This window comes from Fistularia commersonii, chromosome 34 (genome assembly GCF_037954325.1).
Source record: "Fistularia commersonii isolate RoL2024-O1a breed Wild chromosome 34, RoL_Fcom_v1.0, whole genome shotgun sequence".
Lineage (NCBI taxonomy): Eukaryota > Metazoa > Chordata > Actinopteri > Syngnathiformes > Fistulariidae > Fistularia > Fistularia commersonii.
The window spans coordinates 8,518,356-8,544,187 of NC_141317.1; the positions used below are offsets into that span (position 1 = coordinate 8,518,356).

Below are 25,832 nucleotides of genomic sequence, written 5' to 3' on the forward strand. Positions count from 1 at the left end.
CCTGGAGCGCGGAATGAGTCATCCTGAGATATATATATATATATACGAAACCTTGTCCATCATCATGTACGGTGAAGAAAGTTGTTACGAAAGGGGGTATCAGAGGTCGACAGCTGCTCTGAAATCCTGCAAATTAGCAGACATGAGGTGAGAGGCATTTGCTATCACAATCAAATTTGTGGCAACAGTCCTCCTGGCTAACTAACACAGCTGCTCCCACTTATCATGTAAGTCCAGCAGAGCATGAGGTTAGCCATCAAAACAAAGCCTCTGTCACCCACTAATAAGGCTTCTGGAAGAATCCGGGGCGACGTGGGCGGGAGGTCAGCACCTCCGGGCCTCCTCAGCCTGGTATCGTACGTCTGATCATTACTGCTAACGCGCATCGGCGGCGGGTTGTCGTCACGCCGGCCGCGACCCGACGTCCTCGTCGAACCGGGACTTCTTGTCCGCCCCGAGAGCTCCTGGCTCCTTCCCGCCGGTAAAAAAAAAACGCAGCTGCATTTCAGCTCCGGGATTCCGCGGCGTGCTTGAGCTTACCGCAGCACATTTCCTTAGATATAATTAGAGGGGGGGAGAACAGATGACAGATGGATTACGATCATAATTGAGAGCACGGAGAGTCCGCGTGCTCCGCCGCGGCGCACCTGCCTTTTCTCCGAGTAAACAGCGCGACGGTTGAGAAGTTGTGTTCTCGTACGGCGCGCCGGGTTCTCCTTTATTCTGCAGACTCCGTTTGATAAAGAAAGAGCACGCCTCGCCCCGATTTATTTTATTCTTCCGAAACAGATGGCGCCGGATGAGACGCGGGGGTCCGAACAGCTCGGTGACCTTCATGTTGCTAATCTAACACGGCCCCTGCATTGATCTAACATTAACACTTCACCTCTCGCCGAATATGCATGACTCCAAACAGGCCGGAGCTCCTCGTGCGTTTCGAACAAATCACCTCGACATGCAATTACCTCCTGCCGGAGAGTTATTTCTTCCCCGTGGATACAACGGCCCTTTCCTTTGAGACCGGAAATCAAAGCGGCTTCCGGGTTAATTCATTTGACGGACGTCCTCCTTAAAGGAACGTTGCATCTCGTCCCAAAAAAGATCGACTTTTTATCGTTCTTCGATTCGCGTTTCTTTTAAGGATACGTGTTAGCGAGGGCTCGTAGCGAAAGGGACGTTCGCACCCACGTCGGCGCGATCGTCTCGGCTCTCCGCGGCCCGCTCGGTCCCTGATGAAAATGAAAATGGAGTCGGCGCCGGTGGGCGCACGTGACGAGCGAGGAAGGGGAACGGGAGAAGAGACGACCCGAGAAGTGTAATCTCGGTGTAAATCACAGAGCCTCCCCCGGGGGGAGGCCCCTCTTCCTGGGGTTAGTCAGTGAATTAAATCACGGCGAAGGCCCCATTTTTCAAAAGTAACCTTTCGGCTGACAGTGGAAGTGGGAGTCGGCTCTCTCTCCGCAGAGTCCGAGCTGTGGAATTAGCATCGCGTGCTGCGACACCAGTTTCTCAGGGTGTCACTTGTGGGGACTTTTGCTGCATCTTGCTGTCCGCCCCCCCCGGGTCCCCAATTTCTCGGGCCGGGTAAAGCGTGAGCCAAAACCACGCGTGGAAATGTTCGATTCGCTTATTGAAAGCGAGTCGCGCGGCCGGAGCGGCTAATGGAGATAAATACACTACATGGTAGGATTAGGATTGAATTAATCTCTATTCAACTTAATTAATTAGAAATGTGTCCATCCAAGCCTGTAATGTCAATAGGACATGTTTCAATTAGAGCTACATTGCCTTTTCTAATCTTTTAATTGGACAGAAATGACTGGAACTGACATGTTTGCAAAACGGGATTCCTCGTCGCATCATCATTTTTCACGAGCAGGCGCCTTCAGCTTTTTGCTTTGTTTTTATTTTATTTAAAAAGCCGCGATTGGATGTGACGCCGACGCCGGGCGTTCGACTGCAAAGAACAGGCCGGTTTCTCGGGGTCACTTGGAAAGATGTGCGTGTAGAATCTGCAGGAATCACCTGTGCATCGTGGGCGTGCTCCCAGGCCAATCTGTTTAAAGGAATTCATGGAATCAGCGTGAAAAAAAAAAAAAAAAAAAGGAAATTCTCCAGAAGCATCCAAAGCTGCTGCTTTGTGAAAAGCACCGTCTGTGCAGGCAAACCTCTCGATGCGGGTTGGGGGGGTTACGGAGGAGGACGCAGCGCTCCCTGATCCAAGAGGTGTGCCTGCACGGTGTGTGTGTGCACGAATGTGTGTGTGTGTGTGTGTGTGTGTGTGTGTGTGTGCAGAGGATGAATCGCAAGTGTCTTGTGAAGGAGGGTTGCCTGGGAGACCAGGCTGGACCCCTCCAAACGTGTCTTTCCTCCTCCTCCTCCTCCTCCTCCCTCTCTGTTCCGTGTTCAAGGTGCGCCGGTAATGAAGCCAGAACTATTTCAGGAGAAGAAGCCGCTCCGTCGGCTGGAGTCCTCTCAGATCCACCGAGAACATCAGTGGGGGAGTGCGAATCAAAAAAAAAAAAAGAAGACTTTTGTGCTTTTTGAAAGAGGATGTAAGATGGAGGTGAAGTAGACGGGGAGAGGAAGATGCCGAAGCTCTCAGAGGAACATTTGTCTGAGTGCGCCGCTTCATCCTTGCTGTCACCGGAGGACGCGCTGAGCGCCAAGTTCATGAGAATCTTGTCATGAAGTGTTACTAACACCCCCCTTCCCTCCACCCTCCACCCTCCACCCCTCCACCCCTCCCAGCCGCTGAATGACGTGTCTCCGGCGGCGGGGGGCTGCGAGCCGGGCGCACACAGAGCTTCCCCTCGCTGTGACTCATTCATTTTATGCGACCGGTTGCGGAGACGAGAGGACGGGGCTCTAATTCAGCCGGGATTTCTCATTCCTCCACTCAGCCACCTCCACCAACCCCTCCCCTTCTCCCCCTCTCTTTCTTCTCCTCCTCCTCCTCCTTCTCTTCGTCTTCTTCCTGAGACTGTGGGAAGGAGACGCGCCGCGGCGGCTCCTTGCGCTCCGGCGGAGTTGGTCTTCACCCGAAGGATGTCACCTACTTCGGCCGGTGGACACATCTAAGTCGGGGGTAGAAAAAGAAGAAGAAGAAGAAGAAGAAGAAGAAGGAGGAGGAGGAGAAGGGTGAATTTGGTGAGAACCGACCGGAACCATAGGGCTTCTTTTCCGCTGACGCGACTTGATCGCGTTTCCACCCGTTTTCCCACATCTGCGGATCAAATCAGGCATCTCCGTCCTCCATCCGGATGCGATCTTCTCCTCCCTCTTCTTCTCGGAGGGTCTGAGGATTCAACAAGCTGTCCCGACCCTCCTCCCGGCTGCGGCGCGATGGGCGCAGCGCTCCCCGGCCGCCGCCTGCGCCTCGGTTCCTCCGCGCCGCTTGTTGAATCTCCTCCCTGGTGACCAGAGAAAGTTCTCCCCGCTTCCATCGCGTCGGATTTGCAGACTTCACCCGTACCTCTGAAAGTTGACCATGGCCCGGCCGGCTCTGCTGGCTCCGCTGGCTCTGCTGGGCTCCGTGTGGAGAGCCCTGTGGCTGCTCGGGACGGCCGCGGACGTGGCGCTGGCTCAGGAGACCTACGCGCCCCACTCCATCCGGACCGAGGGCCAACTGACCCTGGGCGGGCTCTTCCCCGTGCACGCCAGGGGGACCGACGGGGCGCCGTGCGGGGATCTGAAGAAGGAGAACGGCGTGCAGCGGCTGGAAGCCATGATGTACGCCCTGGACCAGATCAACCAGGACGAGCAGCTGCTGCCCAACATCACCCTGGGCGCCCGGGTGCTGGACACCTGCTCCAGGGACACGTACGCGCTGGAGCAGTCTCTAACTTTCGTCCAAGCCCTGATCACGAAGGACACGTCGGACGTGCGCTGCACCAACGGGGAGCCGCCGGTGTTCGTCAAACCGGAGAAAGTGGTGGGGGTCATCGGGGCTTCGGCGAGCTCCGTGTCCATCATGGTCGCCAACATCCTGCGCCTCTTCCAGGCAAGTGTGCAAGAGAGTTGCGTGTTTTTTTTTTTTTTTTTTTTGCACAGTGGGGTCCTGCTCACGCAAATCCTCCAACACAATCAGCTTTCACGATTTATTTTCCTACACACACACACACACAGCGCTGTAATCTTGACGTGCATGGAGGTGTGGAGGTGGGGTTCCTCTCCACCCCCCTGTGGCGGGGCTGCAGACAGCGCGGCCCGGTGGTGCTGAAGGAACAGCTCCCGTCTGCTCCTCCCGGAGCCCGGCTGAGTGGGCACTGACACGATCTCACCGCCTGACACGATCACGCAAACACCCGCACACACCCGCACACACCAACACCCATCCCTTCTGGAGCAGAAGCGCATCTGGAGGGATATTCATGGTCTTGTTCATCTTAATATCCGCTTTAAAATCCACCAAATTTAGATAAAAAAAAAAAAAAAATGCGTGAAAATACGTGGGTTAGATGTTTGTATATGAATTGTAACGGTTTCATGTCATCGTGGGCGGAGCGGGGATGTGATTGTTGGCGCTTTCGTCGGGTTTCTGGTTGGATTCCCGTCTTGGAAAAGGGTCTCTTCAGGCATGTTCTCAGCCGTGTCTTGGTGGGGTTCCTCCGGGTTCTCCGGGTTCCTCCCACAGTCACAAAACACGCAGGAGTTTCATCGGAGACCCTAAATTACCGAGACGTGTGGATGAACGGGTGAATAGTTGTACGTCTCCATTGGATTTTGGATGAGAGGGTGAATCCTTGTGTCTCTATGAAGTGTGGATGACAGGATGAATGATTTTACGCCTCCGTTTGACTTTTGAATAATTTATGTCTCCATGTGACGTATGGATGACGCGATGAATGCTCGTATTTCTCTACGTGACGCGCGAACGGTTGGCTCTACATGACTTGTGACTGAGAGGATCAATGATTTTATTTGTCCATAAGACGTGGATAAGAGGGTGAATGATTGTCTATCTGACTTTTGAATGAAGGGGTTAATGATTTCACGCCTCCATATGACATCTGGATGTCGGGACAAATAATTATATGATGTCTGAATGGTCGTATGTCTCTCCATGATGTAAAATCAATGTTTTTTATGATTTTACGCCTCCATATGACATGTGGACAAAAGGATGAATGCTTGTGTGTCTCTATAGGACTTGTGAATGAGAGGGTGGATGATTTTATGTTTCCAAATGAGGTTTGGACAAGTGGGTGAATAATAAAAATGTCTTTGAGGTGGATTACAGAGTGAATGGCGCGTCTCTATATTTGACCCCGTGATTGACGGGTCCAGGGTGAACGCCGCCAATGACGGCCGGGATCGACCCTGAGAGCGGGATAAGTGATACAGATAATAAATGAAGGGATGAGTAATCACCAGATCCAACAGTTATAGCCACAATCATGCATTACGATCCTAGACCTACATACTAATTACATACTCATACATGATAATTAGCCCATTGTCATTCAGCGCGGTTGCCGAAACACCACTAATACAAATAAAACGTGCGTGCTTTTCATTTCTACTTAAATTGAAGGATTCTGAGGGAATCCAGATGTTGAAGAATGAAAAATTGATGTAACACCACCTCCCCGCTAATCATTACGGTCATTCCTCGCCACCTGACGTCGATAAACGGTGTTTGCGATGACATTAATTAGCAGGGATGTTTGCGCCAATTGACGCAAATGTGTCCAGTTACTTGGAAAAGTAACTAAGTATGGATACTCCTGACAACCTGCCCCCCCCCCCCCCCCCCACCGAACCCCCAACCCCACAATCCAGACACCTAGCGATGGTAATTAAAAAAACAGTACTAGTCATTCTCTCTCAGCGTGAGGCGGAAAATGTGGCAGGGGCTTTAAATTTCGGTTCCTAATCCTGACTTTCAGTTACAAATCAATCGCTAATCCCGTCGCATTATTGCTTTTAAAGCCCGCGCAACAGGAGAGCTCCTCGAGCCTGCGGTAGCAAATAAAGGGGATTCTTTTTGATAAGGGTTTTTAGAAATCTTGAAAGACTATATATATATATGAATATATATATATATATATTAATAAAATGAGAAACCAAAGGAGGGTACTTCTAAGAGAACCTTCTTCTGGGAGCTTCAACTAGATGTTCAAATGCATCACTGTCTTATTATTTAATGGTCCTCTCAGAATATGACATGCTAGTATAATACATGGTATTCTGCTCCGTGCGCCGGTAGCTGTTACTGCCTCGTTGATAAATATGCATTTTTGTTTGGGGCATTGAGTGTAAATATGTATTACTTCACTAAATTGATGCTTGGGAATGTTTCAACTTTTGGGCAACTCATCCGAATTAATGCCGTGCTCGTCGGTGCAATTGGTGGCTACGGGCTATCTGAAACATTTGTAAGTGCCAGTGAATATTTGGGTTTAGTCGGGTTTAATCTGCCCCCCCCCCCTCCTCCCGCCATACAAACAAACACGATTTATAATTACTGAACAAAACGCGGCTCAACAAAAGACTCCCATCACTATCCATCTGCTATCGTTCTGCATTCCACCGGTGGAAGTTGGCACCCCGGCGCACACATTTAGTAGGGGGGGGAAAAAAAAAAAAAAAAAAAGCAATCAGCAGTTGTTATGTGTGAATGGCACCAGGAGAGACTGCACTGAAAGCCGCTGGGCTGGGAGGTGGGGAGAAAAAAAAAAAACTGGGAGGAGCCGCTGCTGCTGCTGTTGCTGCTGTTGCTGTTTCTGCTGCTGCTGCTGCTGCTGCTGCTGCTGCTGCTGCTGCTGCTGCTGCCCACTGCAGGGACGGTTTGCAGCAGCTGGTGGACCCACGATGAATATTGCACTAAGACGGTAACATTTTGCCGGTGGGCAGTTTCAAGCCGATTCAGACGGTTATGGCCTCGTGTTCAAAATGTTCAAATTTGGGACAGCAGCTGAGGTGGCGAAGCGCATTCGCCACCTCGGTCAACCCACGTCTGCCGCGCCGGAAAGCTGGCCCACTTCCTGTAATTCTACATGATTACATGAGTCTCTTGCAAGGAAAGACCGCGGGCATTTTTATGAATTGTTTTCAACCTGAGTCCTTTGATTTATGGTGAAGTTGGCGATCTACAGAGGCCCCGCTCTCCCAAATGAGCTTGTTTCAAACAGTTTGTGCCCTAATTGAGCGTAATGCTTGCAAGTAAATGAAATGAATTTGTGCCACTAATTTCAAAATAGGTTAGTTTGTTTATGGGGACATATCTCAATTCCCATTGGCGGAGAGTCAGCTGATAGCGTCGGGCCAATGCTGGCGCTGCAGCGGAAACGCAGCAGGGCACCAGTGCAGCAGATTAATTATTCAAAACATATCTCAGAAGCAAAATATCTAATTACTTGGGTTTTTTTTTTTTTTTTTTCTAAGCAAATGCAAAGACTTGTGTTCACTTTTTCTGTCACGGCGGCCGAGGACGCGGCGGAGCTCGTGTTTGGCGGTGGCCGGCTGCAGTTGGCGCTGGTCATTTTGCCTCGTCTTTCCTCAATTAGGAAATAATAGAATGGGCTTGGCTGTAAGTTGCCACCAACCATCAAAGTACTCAACAAGCTTTTAGCCCCCATTTCCTTTTTACTACACACACACACACACACATCATTAAATATGCAACACACACTTATCGCATTGGTCATCCTTTGGGGTTTTGTGGCTCTATTGGTTGGACGATTAGACTGATGGTCCCCACCGCAGCCGTCAGCCTGTCTTTGGCTCCTATCCTCCCGTGGGCTCGGTTAACACATTCATTTTTTTTTTTTTTTTCTCCATTTTTTATTATTATTATTCCAAGTTGGTAAAAAGCCCCCAGTTATACTTTGAAGTGTCTTCATTACACTCGGTTTGTTTCAGACAAAAAAAAAAATAAAAAGAGATGTGGGAGAGGCATTTTCTTCTCCTGACAAGCAGTGTAGCGCTGACATATATGTGTCTGTGAAATGTAGAGGGTGAAAAGGAGGATGATTAGAGCTGTAAGTCATTCCATCTCCCACTAATGATTCCTTCTCCTTTTTTTTCTTTTTGCATTTTGCAAATGATGTCATTTTAAGCCACAATTTATCAAATGAATTCAGTCCGACGGGCTAAAGCCTCTGAAGGGCACCTGTTGAAATCACCGAAGCGGAGTGTTCTGTGTCTGTCTTAGTATATCTTAATTATATTCAAAGGTTGTATCTAATGAGTTCGTTGTCGTCAACAGCTCATATTTAAAAGGCAATGAAGAAACAAACAAGAAACAGGAGTAATTATCACATCACAAAGGGAAGATTCAGTCATTTTCTATAAAATCCGGTTAGCAGGGCTGCAGGAGCCCATATTAGCAATCACTGGGCCAGAGGACGCTTGCAATAGCTTAGCAACATTCACCCTCTCATTCACATCATATAGACATGCAACATTTACCCTCTCATACAGGTCATATAGCCATTTAACATTCACCCCATCATACACGTCGTATAGACATGCAACATTCACCCTCTCATTCACGTCATATAGATCGATACAACCATTCACTCCATCATATACGTCATATAGACATTTAACATTCACCCACTTATTCACTTCGTATAGATCGATACAATCATTCACTCAATCATCCACATCATACAGACATGCAACATTTACCCTCTCATTCACATCATATAGATCGATGCAATCATTCACTCCATCATACACGTCATGTGGAGACATCCAACCATTCACCCACTCATCTGCACGTCATACATGCAACCATTCATTCTGTCACTCACATATAGAGACGTGCAACAATCATTCTGTCATTCGCACATCGCACAACTATTCACTCTCTAATTCACGTCATATGGAAACATGCAACCAGGAAGTTGCTCGTTCACACAGTTTTTACATAAATGTGTGTTTGGAAAGACAGGAGGTATTTTTTACTCATTTATTCTTTTCGGGACACATTTAGAGACACGTCAGTCGTCCACAAATCGGGACAATTTAAGATCCCCGGTGAACCCCTTGTTTTTTTTTTTGTTTGTTTTTTTTTTAACGTACAAAGGTTCCTTCTCAGAATCCGACCGTCTTGCTCTGAGGTGGAAGCGCTAACCACTTTGACTGGAGGATTTTTAAAGCGAATAAACATTTACACACTTCACCTCTTGAGTGAGCGTAATGGACTCTGAAGTTCTCCCCCTTTTCTTTGGAATATCACCAGGGGACGACGGCAGCTTTGTCTCAGTGACCATCATCGTGTCGTTGCGTGTCTCACCCCTGTGATAAATGAATCATCAGGGAAGCTAAATAGCGATTGTAGATTTTATTGCCGGACCTTAAATATCGTGGCTGTCTATTCAAGACATGACGAGCCGCTGAACTGTTAATGCTGGGAAATTGACGTGGGGGATAGATTTTTTCTGAGGACCCAGGAGGGTTGATCGATACTGTTGCCATGGTGAGGCCGATTTACCGCTAAGATGTTTTTATTTCGCTGCCTTTCATGGGGTGTTGGAAATGAGGAGCAACAATACCACGGGAGGCAAGAAAATCAATCAGCCAAACTTGCGAATTGCTACAAAGCCCTACGACGTGCATCTTTAGCCGAAGATGGCGCCGTAAAGAACCCGCCGACTTTGCGCGTTTTTTAAATCTCGAACGGTGGGAAACGACCGCTCCTCTTTTTTTTTTTTTTTTTTTTTCCAAGCAGCACAAGTGAAAGTTTGCAGAGAGAGCAGGTGAACTCCGTCCGTGGGAGCCGACTCCTCAGACGGCCTGTCTAAATGAGGCATTGACGTCTCCTGCACTCACAGCCCTGACAAGCTCCGCTCAGCATTTTATCGCTCCCTTTTTTCCCCAGAATCATCACTGTGATTGATTTGAGGGAGATTGAAGCCTTGCCGAGTGATCTATTCGGCGCTACTGTGGTAAAGACAGTGCAGAGGGACATCAAGGCTGTGTGTGTGTGTGTGTGTGTGTGTGTGTGATAGGTGCCGCACTCTGTATAGGACGAGGTAAAACGAGTGTGTTTTAATAAACAAGGGGTTTTGATGTGTGTATACATTGATGCATGCAGCAGCTCTGCTGAATTAGTCACATCTGTAGTTCCGCATTCGGGCTCACCGGAGACTGGTAATTCGCATTCCGAGCAAAGGAGCACACACACATATTCACTCACGTTCACACACACAAAGAGCTCCATTAATATCAGCAGAAGAATGAAAAGACGATTGTCTCATGGAGTCTTCATGATCCCCACCAGTGGTTTTGTCTCTTATTTTCCCTCCATCGCCGGCTAATTACATTCTATTCTGGTCCTGTCAGACAGCAGACTCTCATTGCACGTGTCTTAGAAATGGATAACAAAGGAACTAAATTTCAGTCACCCCTCAGATAACGGCTTCCAAACTAGCATTCGGCATCTTGATAACTCTCGTGTCGGAGCCCGAAAAGTATTTGTCGGGCTGGAAACCACGAAACCGATGAAAACCCGAAGCCGCCAATTCCCCTGAGGCTTTTAAATGCTATGCTATGCTATCAAGACATTTTCATCCATTCATCATCCTGCATCTCATTTAAATATCTTATAGAAATTCGCTCCCTTATATAATAAGGGTCTATAATATCTCATAGACATTCGCTCAAGTCAGACATATTTAATTTCAATCTCTATTTCTTTGTCATTTTAAATTCACTGATTTAATTCCTTGCACCATCTCACGTTTATTTTAAGATAAGATAAACTTTATTGATCCCCGTAGGAGAAACCCCTTTGTCACAGCAGCGTAACAGTTATAATATAAAAAAAAAGGAAAATAAATATGAATATAAATATGAATAGAGTTACCTTGAACTCTATTTAAAAGTTGAATAAATTCATTCGTAATTTTAGTACTTACTTAAAACATCAAGTCAAATTTCCTTAAGTTGCTGCTCTTGATATTTAAAGCCAGTGTCAATTTATTCATGTTATTTACTTGCTTGGACAGGAAGCAACAAAGGTTACATATACTGTAATTTGCAGACTACTGAGTGCACCTGAATATAAGCCACATCTGCTAAAAATAACTAAATAAATATATGTGTTTATATATGTATATATAGGCTGCACTTGTCTATAAGCCGCAGGTGTCATGTTGTTATTCTTTTAACTTTTCCACGTACTGGAAACGCTTGTTTGCCGAACAGTGGCTGTAACACGACTGATGAAAAACATTAATAATAAATACCACAAGGAAAATATCAATCCATCCATCCATTTTCTCTCCCTGCTTTTCCCTACCCGAGCCGATCGCTATCTTGGTCTTCCTCCTGCGCACTAAAACCGGTAAAGTCACGCTAAATTCATCGGCCCGTTTTGACGGCGCAAAGCTCGTTAGCCCAAAAAAAAAAATCCATCGTCGCGTCGTCGTTTAAGCCGCAGTTTTGGAAGCGGGTGGGGAAAAAGTAGCGGCTTATAGTCCAGAAATTACGGTCGTACTCTCAGGTAATGTTTGCACGGTGTCTTTTTGCAGCGTGCGGCGTGTGACAAATACTTACACATGGCTGAGTCGCGTGTTCATACACGCCAAATTTGAGTACCGTCGTACCAGAGCAGGTAAATAAACCGCCGTGGCGTCGGGTTCTCTCAACAAGGTGTCTGCAGGAGCAGCGACCCCGGCCGGCAGCCGACAGGCCGTGAGTGACATTTGTCCGCCGCCACGCTGCGTAGCGTTCTGCACTCGAGCTGCTAATTGGTCTCCGAGAATGTTCGCCGAGACGTATGGCTGGCTCAGGCCCCGAACAGGATTTGTGTTGTCGGGTCGGATACGCAGGTGTTGTTAGCCGAGCTCGTTCGGTGTCTCTGGCTCTTGTGTAGCTGCTGCTGTCAGGCCTGATGTGACTGTCTGCACCCAGACAGAATGCCATGTTATTTCTTCATGCAAGACTTGATTTGCTGTTGTGGAATAAGGTCTCTCGTTACGCAGTCAGATAGCAGAAGGGAGTTTAATTGAAAGGGTGCAACGCGGAGACGAATCATAAAACTACTGAATTGGAAAAAAAAATGCATCTCAACCTTTTAGTTTCTTTTCCTCCTTTTTTTTTTTTGGAAGGAGCAAGTGATTTCCATAGCTCGTGCACCGTATGTGCCGTCGTGGGCAAAAAAACCATTTGTGCACTGTAAAAGTCAGCCGAGCAAAAAAGGGATAAAAACTGCAGTTGTACGATGCACAATATGAGAAAAACAAGGATTCCAGACGTCCAGATGTTCCGCTACTGGGAAAAATATGAGTCAAGGTGCATCATAATGTAATATAATATATGGAATTAACAATAATAATAATAATGAATGTGGGCAGCACGGTGGTGCAGCGGTTAGCGCTTCTGCTGGTCTCTATACAATGCGTGAAATGTTATTTATTTATGTCTATGCGGCTGTGAGTGCAGGACAACCGGTATTGATAATAAATGAATAACAAACATTTTCATCCACAAGTTATTGGCAATTATAGGAAATATATCTGATATTCCATTGTTGATTCACAAAGGAAAAAAAGGTGAACTGCACGATTGAATCCGTGAGTTTAAAGTAAAATGATAAAAGTGCAATTGCAGTGTTTTTCATTTGGACTCTGCATATTCAACAGGGTCCGTCTTACTTTTTCTGCGCTCGGAAAATAGCCGTAATGTACCCTTTGAGTGCAAACTACATGAGGGTAATAATCAAATAAGAGCGTCATTTAAATGTTGGTTATGAATATGATGATTATTATTTAAGTTTTGGCCACTTGAAATGCTTTCAATCGTAACTAAGGTTATACATTTTTTTTTAATAGCAGTTCGGCGCGCTTACATTTCTCATTTCCTGCAAACAGCACTCGGCGCCGGCTTCAGCTCGACCGATGCTCCGAAGCCTCCGGCCGTCTTGTCGGGTTTTTTTTATAATTTCTTTTAATTAATTTACTTTTTCCACTTTTAATTAAGACATCTTTTTTTTTTTTTTTTTTGCTGCGGTGTGAGGTACGCTAATGGATGGTGCATGAACAGGAAGTGCAGAATTTCACCGTAATTTTGGCCTTTAGCGATTTGAGCATGACAGGTAATTAACAATTGAGAAGCAACATCAGTGTTTGCCACTGGAATGTCCACACGTGTCACATTTAACTTTTTTTTTATTCTTTTCTATTTTCTGCAAATTGCACGTAACCGTAGCCTGGCATTTTGTAGCCTTTTAGTACGGATCATTATTTACTGGATGCGACACTCCTGTTGACCCACTTATAACACCGGCTTGGTCTGAACACCGATATTTCGTTTTTATTCCGATATTTTCACTTCATGTGAACCACGTGTGTGTTTCTCGGTGTGTTTTACGTCGTGCTGATGGGAGGGTTTGCTACTTCGGTGTTTCCCACCGACTGAAAACAGAGAGACCGCCGGCTGCAGAGGGAAAACCCAAAGCTCGGGTTATTTTTATCCGGATGTATCGATAACACCAACCACGGGTTGACGGCTCAGTGAGTGGTTAAAAATAGACATAGAAACAAACACAAATAACAGATGTTACAGTTTTTCCCCACGAAAAAGGGATTTTCTGCAAAGTAGAGACATGATCATTTTGACGGTATCGACTGTATTACGCATCCCACGCTCTTATACGGTACGCTAAACATTTTTGGATAACTGTAACTTACAATAAACATTGAAATACGATACAAAATGTAGAGTAAATGAGTAAATTAAAAATCATATTCAATATAAATAGAAATTATTTGTTGAAAGAAATCCAATTTTATATTTCTAATAAATCATTTAATAGGTTGTCACCATTGAAAATGCTTTGCTGCGCCGAAACTTGAGTGCTGATGAATTTTCTGTGCGGTCGTCATGGCGATGAATACTGATGAAGCAAACGAGAGCTTTACAACTCTTTCGAGTTTCGATTCATCCCCCGTTTTGGTGTTTTACCGAAGCTTGAGATCTCCGTCATCCTAACGTTAGCCTCGTCTTTCTTAATGTAATGAACTGTAGATTCGTTAATGCTGTTTACATATCAAAGTTTAATCTTTTCCGCAAAAGTCAGCATCTTCGTGCTACGTTTGGGTTTATACCGGACTTCTTGGTCGACGCTGGGCGTTTAGGAGGTATCGTAGAGCGTGCTGTTATTCCGTATGAGATCTCGCATGGGTACAGTGGCAGGAGTGAGAGGTGCGTATCTTTGTTTAGCAAAGAAGAGCCGGTATTTTAATTATAAAATTAAGTATAATTTTACTGTATTTTTTCCTGTTTTTTTTTTGTTTGTTTTTTTTGTCTTCGAATACGGCTATTTCATCACGTAAGAAAAATTCAAGTACTGCAAAAAAAAAAAATGCTAGAGAGCAAAAAAGTCGCGAGAACCGAATGGCAAAAAACAATCCGGGATGTAGCGAGGGTCCACTGTGCGAAGCAAGAGCAGAGCTAAATGCATAAAAGATATCCTGTGCAACAACAAGCTGCTCAAATTCCAGGGCCTTTGTTCATCCGTCTTTTTCTCCCAGCGGAATATCAGAATGTAAATCTGTTCCAGTAACACCCTTTTTTTTTTTTTTTTTCAAGTGTGATCTTTTCCAAACCCCTTTTTAACTCCTTATTATGTACCGTTTTCACATTTCGCCGGCTGTGTACGACATGACGGGGGTAAAGGGATTAGACTGCTGGACTGCGCAAAGCGGGCAGCGTTGTAACCACAAAGAAATAATGATAATCCTCAGACGCAGACGGTCTGGGGTTGGACGGTGATAAAACGGACAGCGAAATATCACGTCCCCTGACGATAATGTGAACCTAATCAAGTAATCAATCTTCCCGAGACCCCTGGAGCATGTCCGCGATACGAAAACGGCGGTATTCACGCCGGAGGTGGTGACGAGGGGGGGACATCTGGTGCCGCTCGCAACCCCGCAAAGAGGGGTCCTCCGAAAAACCGAACCCCCTGCATGAAACAACAACAGGGACACATGTTTTCTCCCGTATGGGATGTTGACTTAACACGACGAGACCCCGGTTCCTGTGACGTTCTCTCTGGATCTAATAAACGCCGCGATAGGGAGGAAATTATCTCGGCTGCAGAAGGAAAAGTGTAATATCGCCGGTGTTTTTACGGGAAGTAAATGATTCCCTTTGCTTGGGCGGAAACGAGACAGTCTCCTGTAATTGTTGACATCAAAAGCCATGAGACAGTGACTAACTGGGTGGGCGAAAATGCCAAGATGGTTCCCCCCGAACGCGGTGACGTTCGCGTATATTTTTAGAGCCTGTCATCAGATATGACACCAGCACAACCTACAGACGCCGTCGCCGGCGAAGACAAAGACACCGGTTGCGCGAGTTCAACTTTGCAAACGAAAAGGGAATGTTTATCTTGTTAAGCGGCGAAGTTGTTGAGCGCCGCCGGTTGTTTATTATCAACCGACACGGCGGCCCCGTCGATGCAAAGTTCAATTTTGACATTTTTTTTTTTCCTTCTTTTCCATTTGAACGAGGAGATGACAGGTGTGATAAATTTAACACGGGTCCCTGGTGAAATTTGACAGCCAGGGACGTCTCGGTTCACGGTGAGAGTTTAATCCACAAGGACCCCCCGCTTGTAAAGTTTTATGGCGCTATTAAATATCCAATGCGATACTGTCTTCAGAAATATCATGCAAAATGACTACAAGGCCAAAACAACTGATTAAACACAAGAAAGTCGGATTAAATATTTGATATTTTTTTGTAATTACTGCGTGCACGTATTCTCAGGTTAGTGCTCGTCGTCCTTGGGAGATATCTGTTTGTTTTCAGTGTCGCGTTTAAAACAGGCACTGACTCATGGTGCCGATCCAGGACTGGCAAGGTGAAACTTATTTAAATGCTGTGGCTAAAAATAAAAATAAAAATAATTAAATAAAATATAATTATGAAAATATTGAAATATTATAAAAATATAAAATTAAATAAATGAATGAATAAATAAGTAAATAAACAGACAAATGAATAAATAAAAAAAATAAAAAATAAACAAAGGGTTCGGGCTGCTGGTTCTGCTCCTAACAAGTCGGACCGGCTAACAACAGTGACCCTTAAATTGGCGGGGGTACCCCCTTTGTCGCGTTTCCTAAGCATGCAGCCGTGCAAAAGCAAGGATACGGGCAATCGATACTTAGTTAGAAGGAGGCCAATCCAGTCCGCTCCTTCAAATTGGCTCGACAAGGCTCCTGCCATTTCCGGAGGTCAGAGTTCACTTCGATCGGCGAACACGGGCGAACAAAGCGAGATGATTTTCATAACAAGGTCTCTCGCTCTGATCGTCATCGCATCTTGACATCGGATCTGCGATTCGGGTGACGTCGTGATTCTGAGGTCGGGGAGACAATCACGTTGATCTTTCCGGTAAGTGAGCGGGCCGATTTGAGGACGTGCCCTCTGGAAACCGCGTCAAATTTTTTTTTTTTGGGGGGATTCAAAAACCCTGCGGTGAGCTTTTGCCGTTGCTCTCATGTTCATTCCGTATGCTCACACACACACACACACACACACACACATAGTAAGTAACATGATAGAGTGTGAGCAAGCGATGTAATATTAATATAATGAATAAAATATCGCGGTGTGAGAAAAGTTGTCATTGCTGCAGACACGGAGGTCGCCGGGTCGGCGGCGCACCACAAGTTGGGGAAGGAGAAACCCGACATATCTGATATTAAGGTCTTACTAATCACCACGTGTCTGCTGAGACGCTCAACACCATTAATCATCATTGCAGGAACGTGTTATAAGAATGCAACACTTATCCATGGAAACACAACCGGCGCGTTCGGTGTTTTCCCCCCCCCCACACATATTTTATATCTCTATTATTATTCCATTAACAGCCGAGCACTGAGTCAGTGCCTTTTAATGAGGTGTCAGGCCTCATTTTAACACGGATCTGGGATTTCGGCGAGAATTCTGCGGCGGCTCGGCCGACTGAGTTCGGTTACCGCTGGATCGTGGGAGGAGCGGGGGAGCACCTGCTTAAAAGCTTAACCGCGCTCACACTGGGGTCGCGGCGGCGTTCCTTCGAGAGGAATCGTCGGAATGACTGTAAAATGTGACAAGAATGTGCAAGCTTACACTTTGTTTGGAAGTTTTCCGCAGTTTATCCGCCGAGCAGAAGGGGAGAGGGAAGCGGAAACCCCATTGTGTCCGATCCTCTTACGGGGATGAGTGAAGAAGCGCGAGATGGTTTTCTCCTGGCTGCTGCCGCTCTTCTCGTTCAACCTTTTCCGAAATAGTGGCCGTTGCCGGAGCGGAGAAGGATCCGATGGGGCCGCTCGTTGTAGATTGTTTCGCCGCGGTGATCTGCTCTCTCCGCTATCGTTTTAGACATAACCCAAATTTCGTAGTCATTCTAGCGTATTAGACTTATGTGCTGTATGACTAAATAATATCCCAGTCTGTTTTCATCATAGAAATCTCCCCCAGGTCTGTATGGATCACTGAGAAAATTTGCCTTTTAAATATCTGGGTTTAGCGGGCGGATTTTTCTCGTTCCTCGTCGGCTCCGGTCCTGCTAAATGAGTTAAAAATGTGTTAAATTGCTGCTTTTAGTGCTGCCTGTGAGTACCTAGTGCTTCAAAACAGACGCGCATTGTGGTTCCTCTTAGATCCGACTCCTTCTCTTTGTTCTTCGCTATCTCTTTCTCCCCATCCGGCTCTGAAAGCACACGGCACCTCAGAAATTATATTGCACTTAAGACTAATCCCATGGATCTACCTGTCAGAGAGAATTCCCACTCGATACGTAAAAAAATGCTGCATTTTGAGGAGGGAGGATGCGAGACCATAAGCTAAAGCCAAGCCGGGAGTCCTTTCATGCCGCATTCAGGATCAGCGTTACCTTGGCGATGCCCACATGCTAGCATTCCCAGGTAGTAGCGTTTAGCGCTAAATGCGTTTGGTGTTTTTGCGCATTATCAAGACATTGTTATTATTCCAGTCGGTATAAGACGCACGTTCGACAAGGCTTATGAACTCGTGACGCGGACGTATTTCATCACAAAGGAGATGCGAATCATTCGGTAGACGCTGGTGGCGCCGGTCTAAAATGCGGTAAAAATCCAATGGAGTTCTGCATTGCATTTTATGTCCGTCACAAACCACGCCGACACGGATAAAGGTAAAAGCCGAGGCAAAAGAACAACGCGACAATACCCGGGAAGCTGTAGACTCGTGATGCCAGCTAAAGTGACAGGAGGTGCTCAGCTCCCGCGGTTGTCTCGCTGTCCCTCGAGGCCGGTGGCACGAGACCCCGGTTAAATTGCACGCTTGTGTCGGGATCCTAATGTGGACGGGCCCGCCGCTGTGGAGCAGCGTGGCATAAACACAGTGATTCAGCTTCCTCTGCATGTGAGGGCAGAGAAAACACAACCATCATTATACCCTGTGTGTGTGTGTGTGTGTGTGTGGGACTGATTTTTGTATTTCTGTGTTGTAACAGAGAGGCAAACGTTTAACTTAATGTTCAATTTCGGTATTAAATAATGCAAAATACAGTTGTTTTTCTTTTTCTAAATCCCTTAGTTTAGTCATTTGTTCCAGAACCAAACAGGAGGCCCTTGAAATCGACACGAATAAATAAATTAATCAATTACCCGGTGCAATCACACAACTACAAGTGAAGTCCCTGAAATTTCTTTTCTATTTCCTTCCTTTTGAAAGGGAGAGTAAAAAGGAAAAAAAAGTGCATCCAACTTATAATAAAAGAAAAAAAACTGAACTGTAAAGGAAGATCCGCTCTTAAAGGCTGGGAACATTTATTGTGTCAGAGGCATCTGATCGTGCTGTTTTGTGCTTTGTAGACAATGAAATGCTATAAATGTGTGTGTGTGTGTTTGTGTGTACACACACAGGCATGTATCTAGATATGTATGTATATACTGTGAATGTAACCAAATATTGAATTCATTATCTATACAGCATTTAATGACGGCAGGCAGGGTTGAATAGGGTCTCCGATGAACCGCTTGCATGTTTTTTAAGAGGAAACCTGTATAAACACAGCGAGAACAAATTTATATTTGAAAACACCTAATAAATCTAAAACCCGGATTTTCACCGCTTTCACAAATGGCATCCTTAATATAAAAAATTTGCGTTTAATTTTCTTTATTACTATTCTATATTTATGCATTATTAAATTCCGGTGATATCATTTCTTTTTTTTTTTTTTTTTTCCATATTATTTTCCATCAATTCTGCAGCCGTTCTTATCTCTGATTGCGTTTGACCTCGGCCTGGTACGGCACCCCAGAAATGTCAAGTCCCGGGTCTGTTCTTTCACAGTTTTACCGAATAACCTGTAATTTTGAATTCACTCCCGCTTCCTCCACTGTTACTATTACAGCGGGCCTCAGGGGTTGCGCTTAACAGATAGTAACATATTAGTGTTTTATCAGTAAACACAATGTGGAGCTTTAAAGGGCGGCGGAATCAGGACGGCCCCTCCTGCAGTTTTCCTCGGACACCTGTTGCTTTTCTAAATTGTATATGGAAATGAATCGGATTTGTTATCTTTAATTTCATTTAGTTTGTATCTGTCAAGAGATAATGCTTCTTTCTCTGTGATGGCGGCGGGAGCGCTGCGTCTGTTTTATTCTTGAAAAGTACGCTGTGCCGCGGCAGCCAAAGCATTGGTAAAAAGAAAAAAAAAAAGAAAAAAACACTCAGTTGACAGGATTACTATTTTCAGATGCAAATCCCGTGGGATTTCGAGAGCTCTCAGAAGCGCCTGCATGCGACAGTTACATTGATTTGGGGGAAGACCTCAATCACCATTGACATTTTGCAAATTAGGAAAGCTCTTTCCATTGAAATCGTGTTGCTTAAACCACAATTGACTACCAGACAGGAGCTATTGATGACAGAATATAGTGTTTTTTAACTGCCTTATCAGTGTCGGAGCACTTGCGTGTCGCTCTGAATGGGGCCAGCGGGATCAATCGCATGTAATTTGTCAATGGATTTTGCATAGACCTGCCACGTGCTCTTTACCTGAAGGTTTAGGGCCAATCAGATGTGATATTTACCCGCAAAGAAAGCCTGGCATTTTGCAAACAAGCCTTTTATACGTTCCTTCGGTCATTCGAGGCTCCGGCGGAGGCGTCTCTGGAAATTTCAAAACCTGGCTATTGCACGTTCCGGGTTTTTTTTTTTTGAACCCGTGACCCGTGCAGGTCAGATCCCTGGTCCAGCCATCAATCGCACGGGGACGGATTCAATGCGAGTCCGTGTTTTTGTGTTTGAGACTCCTCGGTCGTACCGTAACCTTGAAACGAAAAGCTAGTCCGTAAACCGGGGGGTTATATAATGTGCCGAAGGGTGAGGGCGGGTTATTAAGGAATGAATGAAAATCGCCGCTTTGTCTTGTTAAATTGCAAAAACATGTACAGTATGTGTGTTTCAGGGTGGCGATGATAATCCCACGCGCTCTCAGTGTGCCGGCAATGTTCCAGCTATCTTGCACGGTTGGAAACACATCTTACCTATTTATTCGGAGAAACCGTCTGCGCAGAGGTTATGGTTTGTGCACTATCTTCCCGGAATAAAATCCCTAAAAAAAAAAGAAAAAGGTGTTTTATGGAGTCGCCATGTCGATTAAAGCGCACGTGAACCGGCGTAACTCAACGTGATGATGTTTATCTTTTCCCCCGTACGCAAGCCGCTTGTATTTCTCAACGGTTTGGCTTCGATAATTGCGCCGCAGTTCCAAGAATTTAATCTCTGAAACTCTGCATATATATTGGTGTTTAAAGGTGAGGACCGAAAAAAAAAAAAAAAAAAAAAAAAAGTGCGTTCAAGATAAGAGCGTTTGTATTTTTTTGTTTCACGTACGACACGTCGATGCGGTGGCGTCGAACACGTGGAAAAACACCTAGCGTTCGTCTACCGAAATCCGCGTCAACCCGCGTTTGAGGAAGATGAACATTAGCGACCCTTCATCGGCGGTGTGTGACGGCCCTGTTGTCCTCCGGCGGGCCAATTTCTGTTTTGGCTGGTTTACTCGTCTCAGGTTAATTGTCTGATCCGGCGTCTGTCGCGCGTCTTTGACTCCGGCGCTGAAATACCCGTCAGTGTGCAGCCTGCTGACACATTAGCTCCGCCGCGTTCGGAAGTTATGTGAAATGCGTGTGTCACAAAAACACACCCCGCATAAATCTCCTCGGCCCATTAGCCGAGACGCTCGCTCCGATGAATCATAATCTCCGAGAATGAGGATTTGTCTACGCGGAACAGACCCATCAGTTCTCCCGGGGTTTGGCAGCTCCCTGCCTGTCTCCGCCGCGGACAGACGTCTTTTGTTTTGGACGGTCGTGGAGACGACGGCGCGAGATATAAGACCGGCCCGGTGATGCATGGCCGCGGCGGAGAAAAAACCCATAGGTGGCCGGGTCACGACCGGACTCGGGATCATTTCCCCTCGAAGGCCAATCGCCTCGGGGAGCCGCCGTTTCCCTCGACGGAGATAAATAAGCGAAATCGGTACTTTTTCGTCATTCGGTCATGTCCGGGGCCCGGCTCTAACAGAACGTTATTCTGCTGTGGGTACAGTAATAAATGTTCCTAAATTCCGAGTAACTCAACACGGCCTCACCTAAAACTAATTCAATATTTGACCCTGAATAACACAATGACAGCATTTCTCACATTCGCATCCATTCAGCCGCTCCTTTCACCGAGCGTGTGCATTTGGGGAGAAAAAAAAAAAAAAGGAGAATATTGCAAAGAAAAGGACCAGGTGAACATTCCTTTTGTTGCATCTGTCGCGTCCCGACACAAAAGTCCATTTGTTATTCCCCCTCCGCTTTGAAACTCGGCAGATTTCAACGTCAGAATGCGTCGGGCACAATGGGACTTTCAATCATGACGTCGGCCGGCTTCTATTTCGGCACGTGCGCTTTACAGTAGGCGACACAATGACGGCGATTGTTCCAGTCAGACTGATGCTACCAAAGGCATTTGGCTATTCACTCGCCGACTGCCCTGAAAATGAATGGAAGAATGAGTTTAAATTCTATGAACAGTTTAGAAACCAAAAAAATGGATAAAAAATATCCAAAATGCGTGAAATGACGAATTAAAATCGTGCGACTCGAAAAGAAAATAATCCGTCGATGTCCCGGGCCTTTTCTACAATGGAAAGGTTGGCGGTGATCAGGTTTAGCCGAGCAGAAGGTGAAGGAGGAGCTTTGTACAGATTCATTTTGTAAATAAGATATTTTAAATTACTGCCAAAGTGCCATCCTCCGGATATGATACGCTTGGAGTGATCTTTTAAAACAAGAAATCATTCTTTAACACAGGCATTTGGAAGAAAAACATCTCTTGCCTCCGATTATATCAAATCCCGGGGCTAGAATTGCAGTAAACAAAATGCCGGACCCCTGCGGACGTGTCTGGAAATTACAACCGGGCTTTAAATTGAAATTATTCATTCATTATCTCAACCGCTTATCCTGAGGTCAGGGTCGTCGGGGGTCCGGAGCTCGTCCCAGCTGTCATCGGGCGAGAGGCGGCGTTCACCCCCGGACCCGTCGGCGATCCATCACAATACACAACACATTGTTATTCCTTAAAGCGTTCCCTGCAAAAGGCATTTCTTTTGTATTTTATTGTATATATTGGACATAGGTTTTTATTTGCATATTCTGTCTATTATTACTATTTACACACTTTTCCACCCCCTCACAATTTATTTTCCCTGCCATGGGATCTTATCTGATATCTTAGAAGATAAGATAAGATAAGCAAAGAAAGAATTTCATTGTACTTGGAAAACACAAGGAAACACGTTTCCACACTTTACATATGACAATAACATCTTGTAACAATCTACATCTTGTAAGATAAGATAAGATAAAAGAGAATTTCATTGTACAGGGAAAACACATTTCCACACTTTACATATGACAATAAACACTTCTAATCAAACAATAAGAGGAGATATCTTATAAGATAAGACAGACTTTCATTGTTCAGGGAAAACACAGGGAAACATGTTTCCACACTGAACAAATGACAATAAAAAACTTTGAATCTTATCTTATCTTATTTGATATCTTATAAGATAAGATAAGCAAAGAAAGAATCACATTGTACAGGGAAAACACAGGGAAACTCATTTCCACACTGAACATATGACAATAAACACTTTGAATCTTCAATCTTATCTTATTTGATATCTTATAAGATAAGATAAGCAAAGAAAGAATCACATTGTACTGGGAAAACACAGGGAAACACGTTTCCACACTGAACATATGACAATAAACACTTTGAATCTTCAATCAAATCTTATCTTATCTCATCTTATGACCATTTGTTCTCTCATCCACACGTCTTGGATATTCAGAGTCTCTGTCGATCCTCCAGCTTGTTTTTGGCCATGGTTTGGAAACCCTCGCGGACACGGGAGGAACACGCCGACCCGGCACAGAATAGAACCGGTAACCTTCTCGCTGTGAGGCATTAGTGCAAAAACACTGCACCGCTGCGCCGCACTATATTATATTATAAATCAAATTACTGACATTTATTTAAAAATTAAAGGTCACGGTTGCATCTGCAGAGACAGAGATAACTCAGCATTGCCAGTAAACACAGAAAGTATGTGTTTCCCTGTTATGTAACTCAACAGGGCCTTTCATTGGACTCCACTGCGTCTGTGCCAGCCTTCAGATACCCCTCTCTAGTTTGTATTGTTTGTTTGTTTTTGGCTACATTATGGAAAAAAAAAAAAAAAAAACCCTCCCTTAAAAACAAGGATGAGCACAGCGAAACACGAATACATTTAAAACAGGAGGAGAACGTCTCACTATTGTTTCGCTACATTTAAAGATCCAACTGAGAGCTCCGTGAGGTGGATCGCTGCGCTCGCGGATCCATAGGAGGGCGGGATTTATTTCCCCCGCAACGTCTGTTTGGGTGTTTTCGTGCACGATGAATTTGCAGTTTTCCTCGTCTCGCAGAAAAAAATACCTCACAGATACGAGTGGAGTTGAAAAGCCATAAAGCCGGCTCTCGTTCCCGAAAGCTTGAATTATCCACGCCGGGGAAACGCCGCGCGGTGTCGGTGCGGCCGGCAGAACCGCCGCGTCGTGGTGAGTCACGAGCCGGCCTGAGCCGCCCCGGGCTGTTCTGGTTGTCCCCTGTCTAGACAGAGGAGAAAAGGTGACTGTGATTTTGTCCTCTGGCCTGCAAGGGAAAATGGATGCCTATGAGTGTGTGTGTGTGTGTGTGTGCCAACAACCAGCATTAAAATGCTCGGGGTTATTCATTGTTAATGTGAGAGCCAGCGGGTCGAATCTCCATGAACAAGAAATTATTTGTGTAACGCTTTAGAGGAAGGTCTGCCTGCGGAGCCAAAGGATAGCAAAGCCTTACACTCAACTGTCAAATGTCCTGGCCTGGAGATTTATTTATTTATTCATTTATTCCTCTATTTTTTTTTTTCCAGGAATAAATGTAAACACATGTGAATATGCCTTTAAAATCCGCTGCTTTAAAAAAAAAAAAAATTAATAGATCATTTTCTCACTTCCTCCAGTTTTCTCTTTAAAGCCCTGGAGTGTCATTAAAAACACTGCGTAGGATCTATACTAAAAGTGTATCCTCGCACGAAAAAAAAAAAAAAAAAACGCCAAAAATGGCGTCGGGAAAAAAAAAAAAAACAATAATCCGATTTGTAAAATCGCACACCTGCAGGCAACGTTCCCTTTCTAAATCCGTGTTGCACCTGGGATGTGCAGCCCCTCTCGGTGCCCACGTTAAACCATACCTGGTCAATGCAAAGCACCTCGTGAATCCCGATGCATAAACATGAGCCTCCGCGCGACGCTTCGTTCACGGCAGCCGAAAGTGGATCCATCAGAATCACTGAGGGGATTTTCTTTACGAAAAAGCAATCAGGCTGATTGCTTCACACCTTTCCAACTTGATTGGAACAATCAGCGGCATCCTGATATCATTTGCAAATAGAACAACAATCATCATAATAAACTTCAGGTATTTATTGTGGAGAGGCAAAGGGAGCGAGGTCGCCGTTTCCCCGTTTTACGGGTCACTTTTTGAGCCGAGGCTGCACACAGATCAATTTAAGCGGCGGTTGCGATAAGTTTCACTGAGAACTTGTCATCCGTACGAGCGTACAGAGTATATGTGTGTGTGTGTGTGTGTGTGTGATTCTTAATGGCCCATCTTTTGATTCAGGTCATGATGTGACACATTTTCCCCGCTTTGAAACCATATATTTCACCCAGTCAGTCGGGTGCAGAGTGTTTCTTGTTTCTGCCGCTGCCAGAACTCGATTTGTGTTTCAAGTCGTCTGTATATATAGTTCAAAGTTAATGTTTTTTTTTTTTTTTCCCAATCCAAAATGCACAGCAGTCCATCTGCTGCTGGAAATCATTGGATGCAACCAGGAAAGGCAACTATTTATGTTTGGAAATGTATTCGTTTGTGTGTGTGTGTGTGTGTGTGTGTGTGTGTGTGTGTGTGTGTGTGTGTGTGTGTGTGTGTGTGTGTGTGTGTGTGTGTGTGTGATCCTCCATATTTGCATGACGTCAAAGTTCCCTCTTGGAAGTAGATTGTAGCACCATGCCTTCCCTGTTTGATACGGTTTCAAAATAGTTGAAATAGTTTGACTATCAATATTTAATATATGTTTATCTTACAAGAAAAAAACAAACAAAAAAAATTTAGTCTACTTTTTCCTGTATTTGTTTATTGATTTATTTTTGCAACAATTTTTTTTCCATTTTTTTTAAAACAATATCGTCAAGCTATTACCAAGTTTCCCGTGAACACAAGAGTTTGACTAATTC

General features: G+C 45.3%; 1 protein-coding gene across 2 annotated transcripts in view; it reads left to right on the forward strand.

The window, feature by feature from the left end:
- Nucleotides 1-2,833: 2,833 nt before the first annotated feature.
- LOC147214486 (metabotropic glutamate receptor 7-like) overlaps nt 2,834-25,832 on the forward strand; it is an 89,274-nt gene continuing 66,275 nt past the window's right edge. For both annotated transcript variants that reach the window (XM_086141950.1, XM_086141951.1), the window contains exon 1: nt 2,834-4,003. In XM_086141950.1, coding sequence (XP_085998076.1) covers nt 3,491-4,003 — 513 coding nt within the window. In that variant the 5' untranslated portion in view covers nt 2,834-3,490. The remainder of the gene's footprint in view (nt 4,004-25,832) is intronic.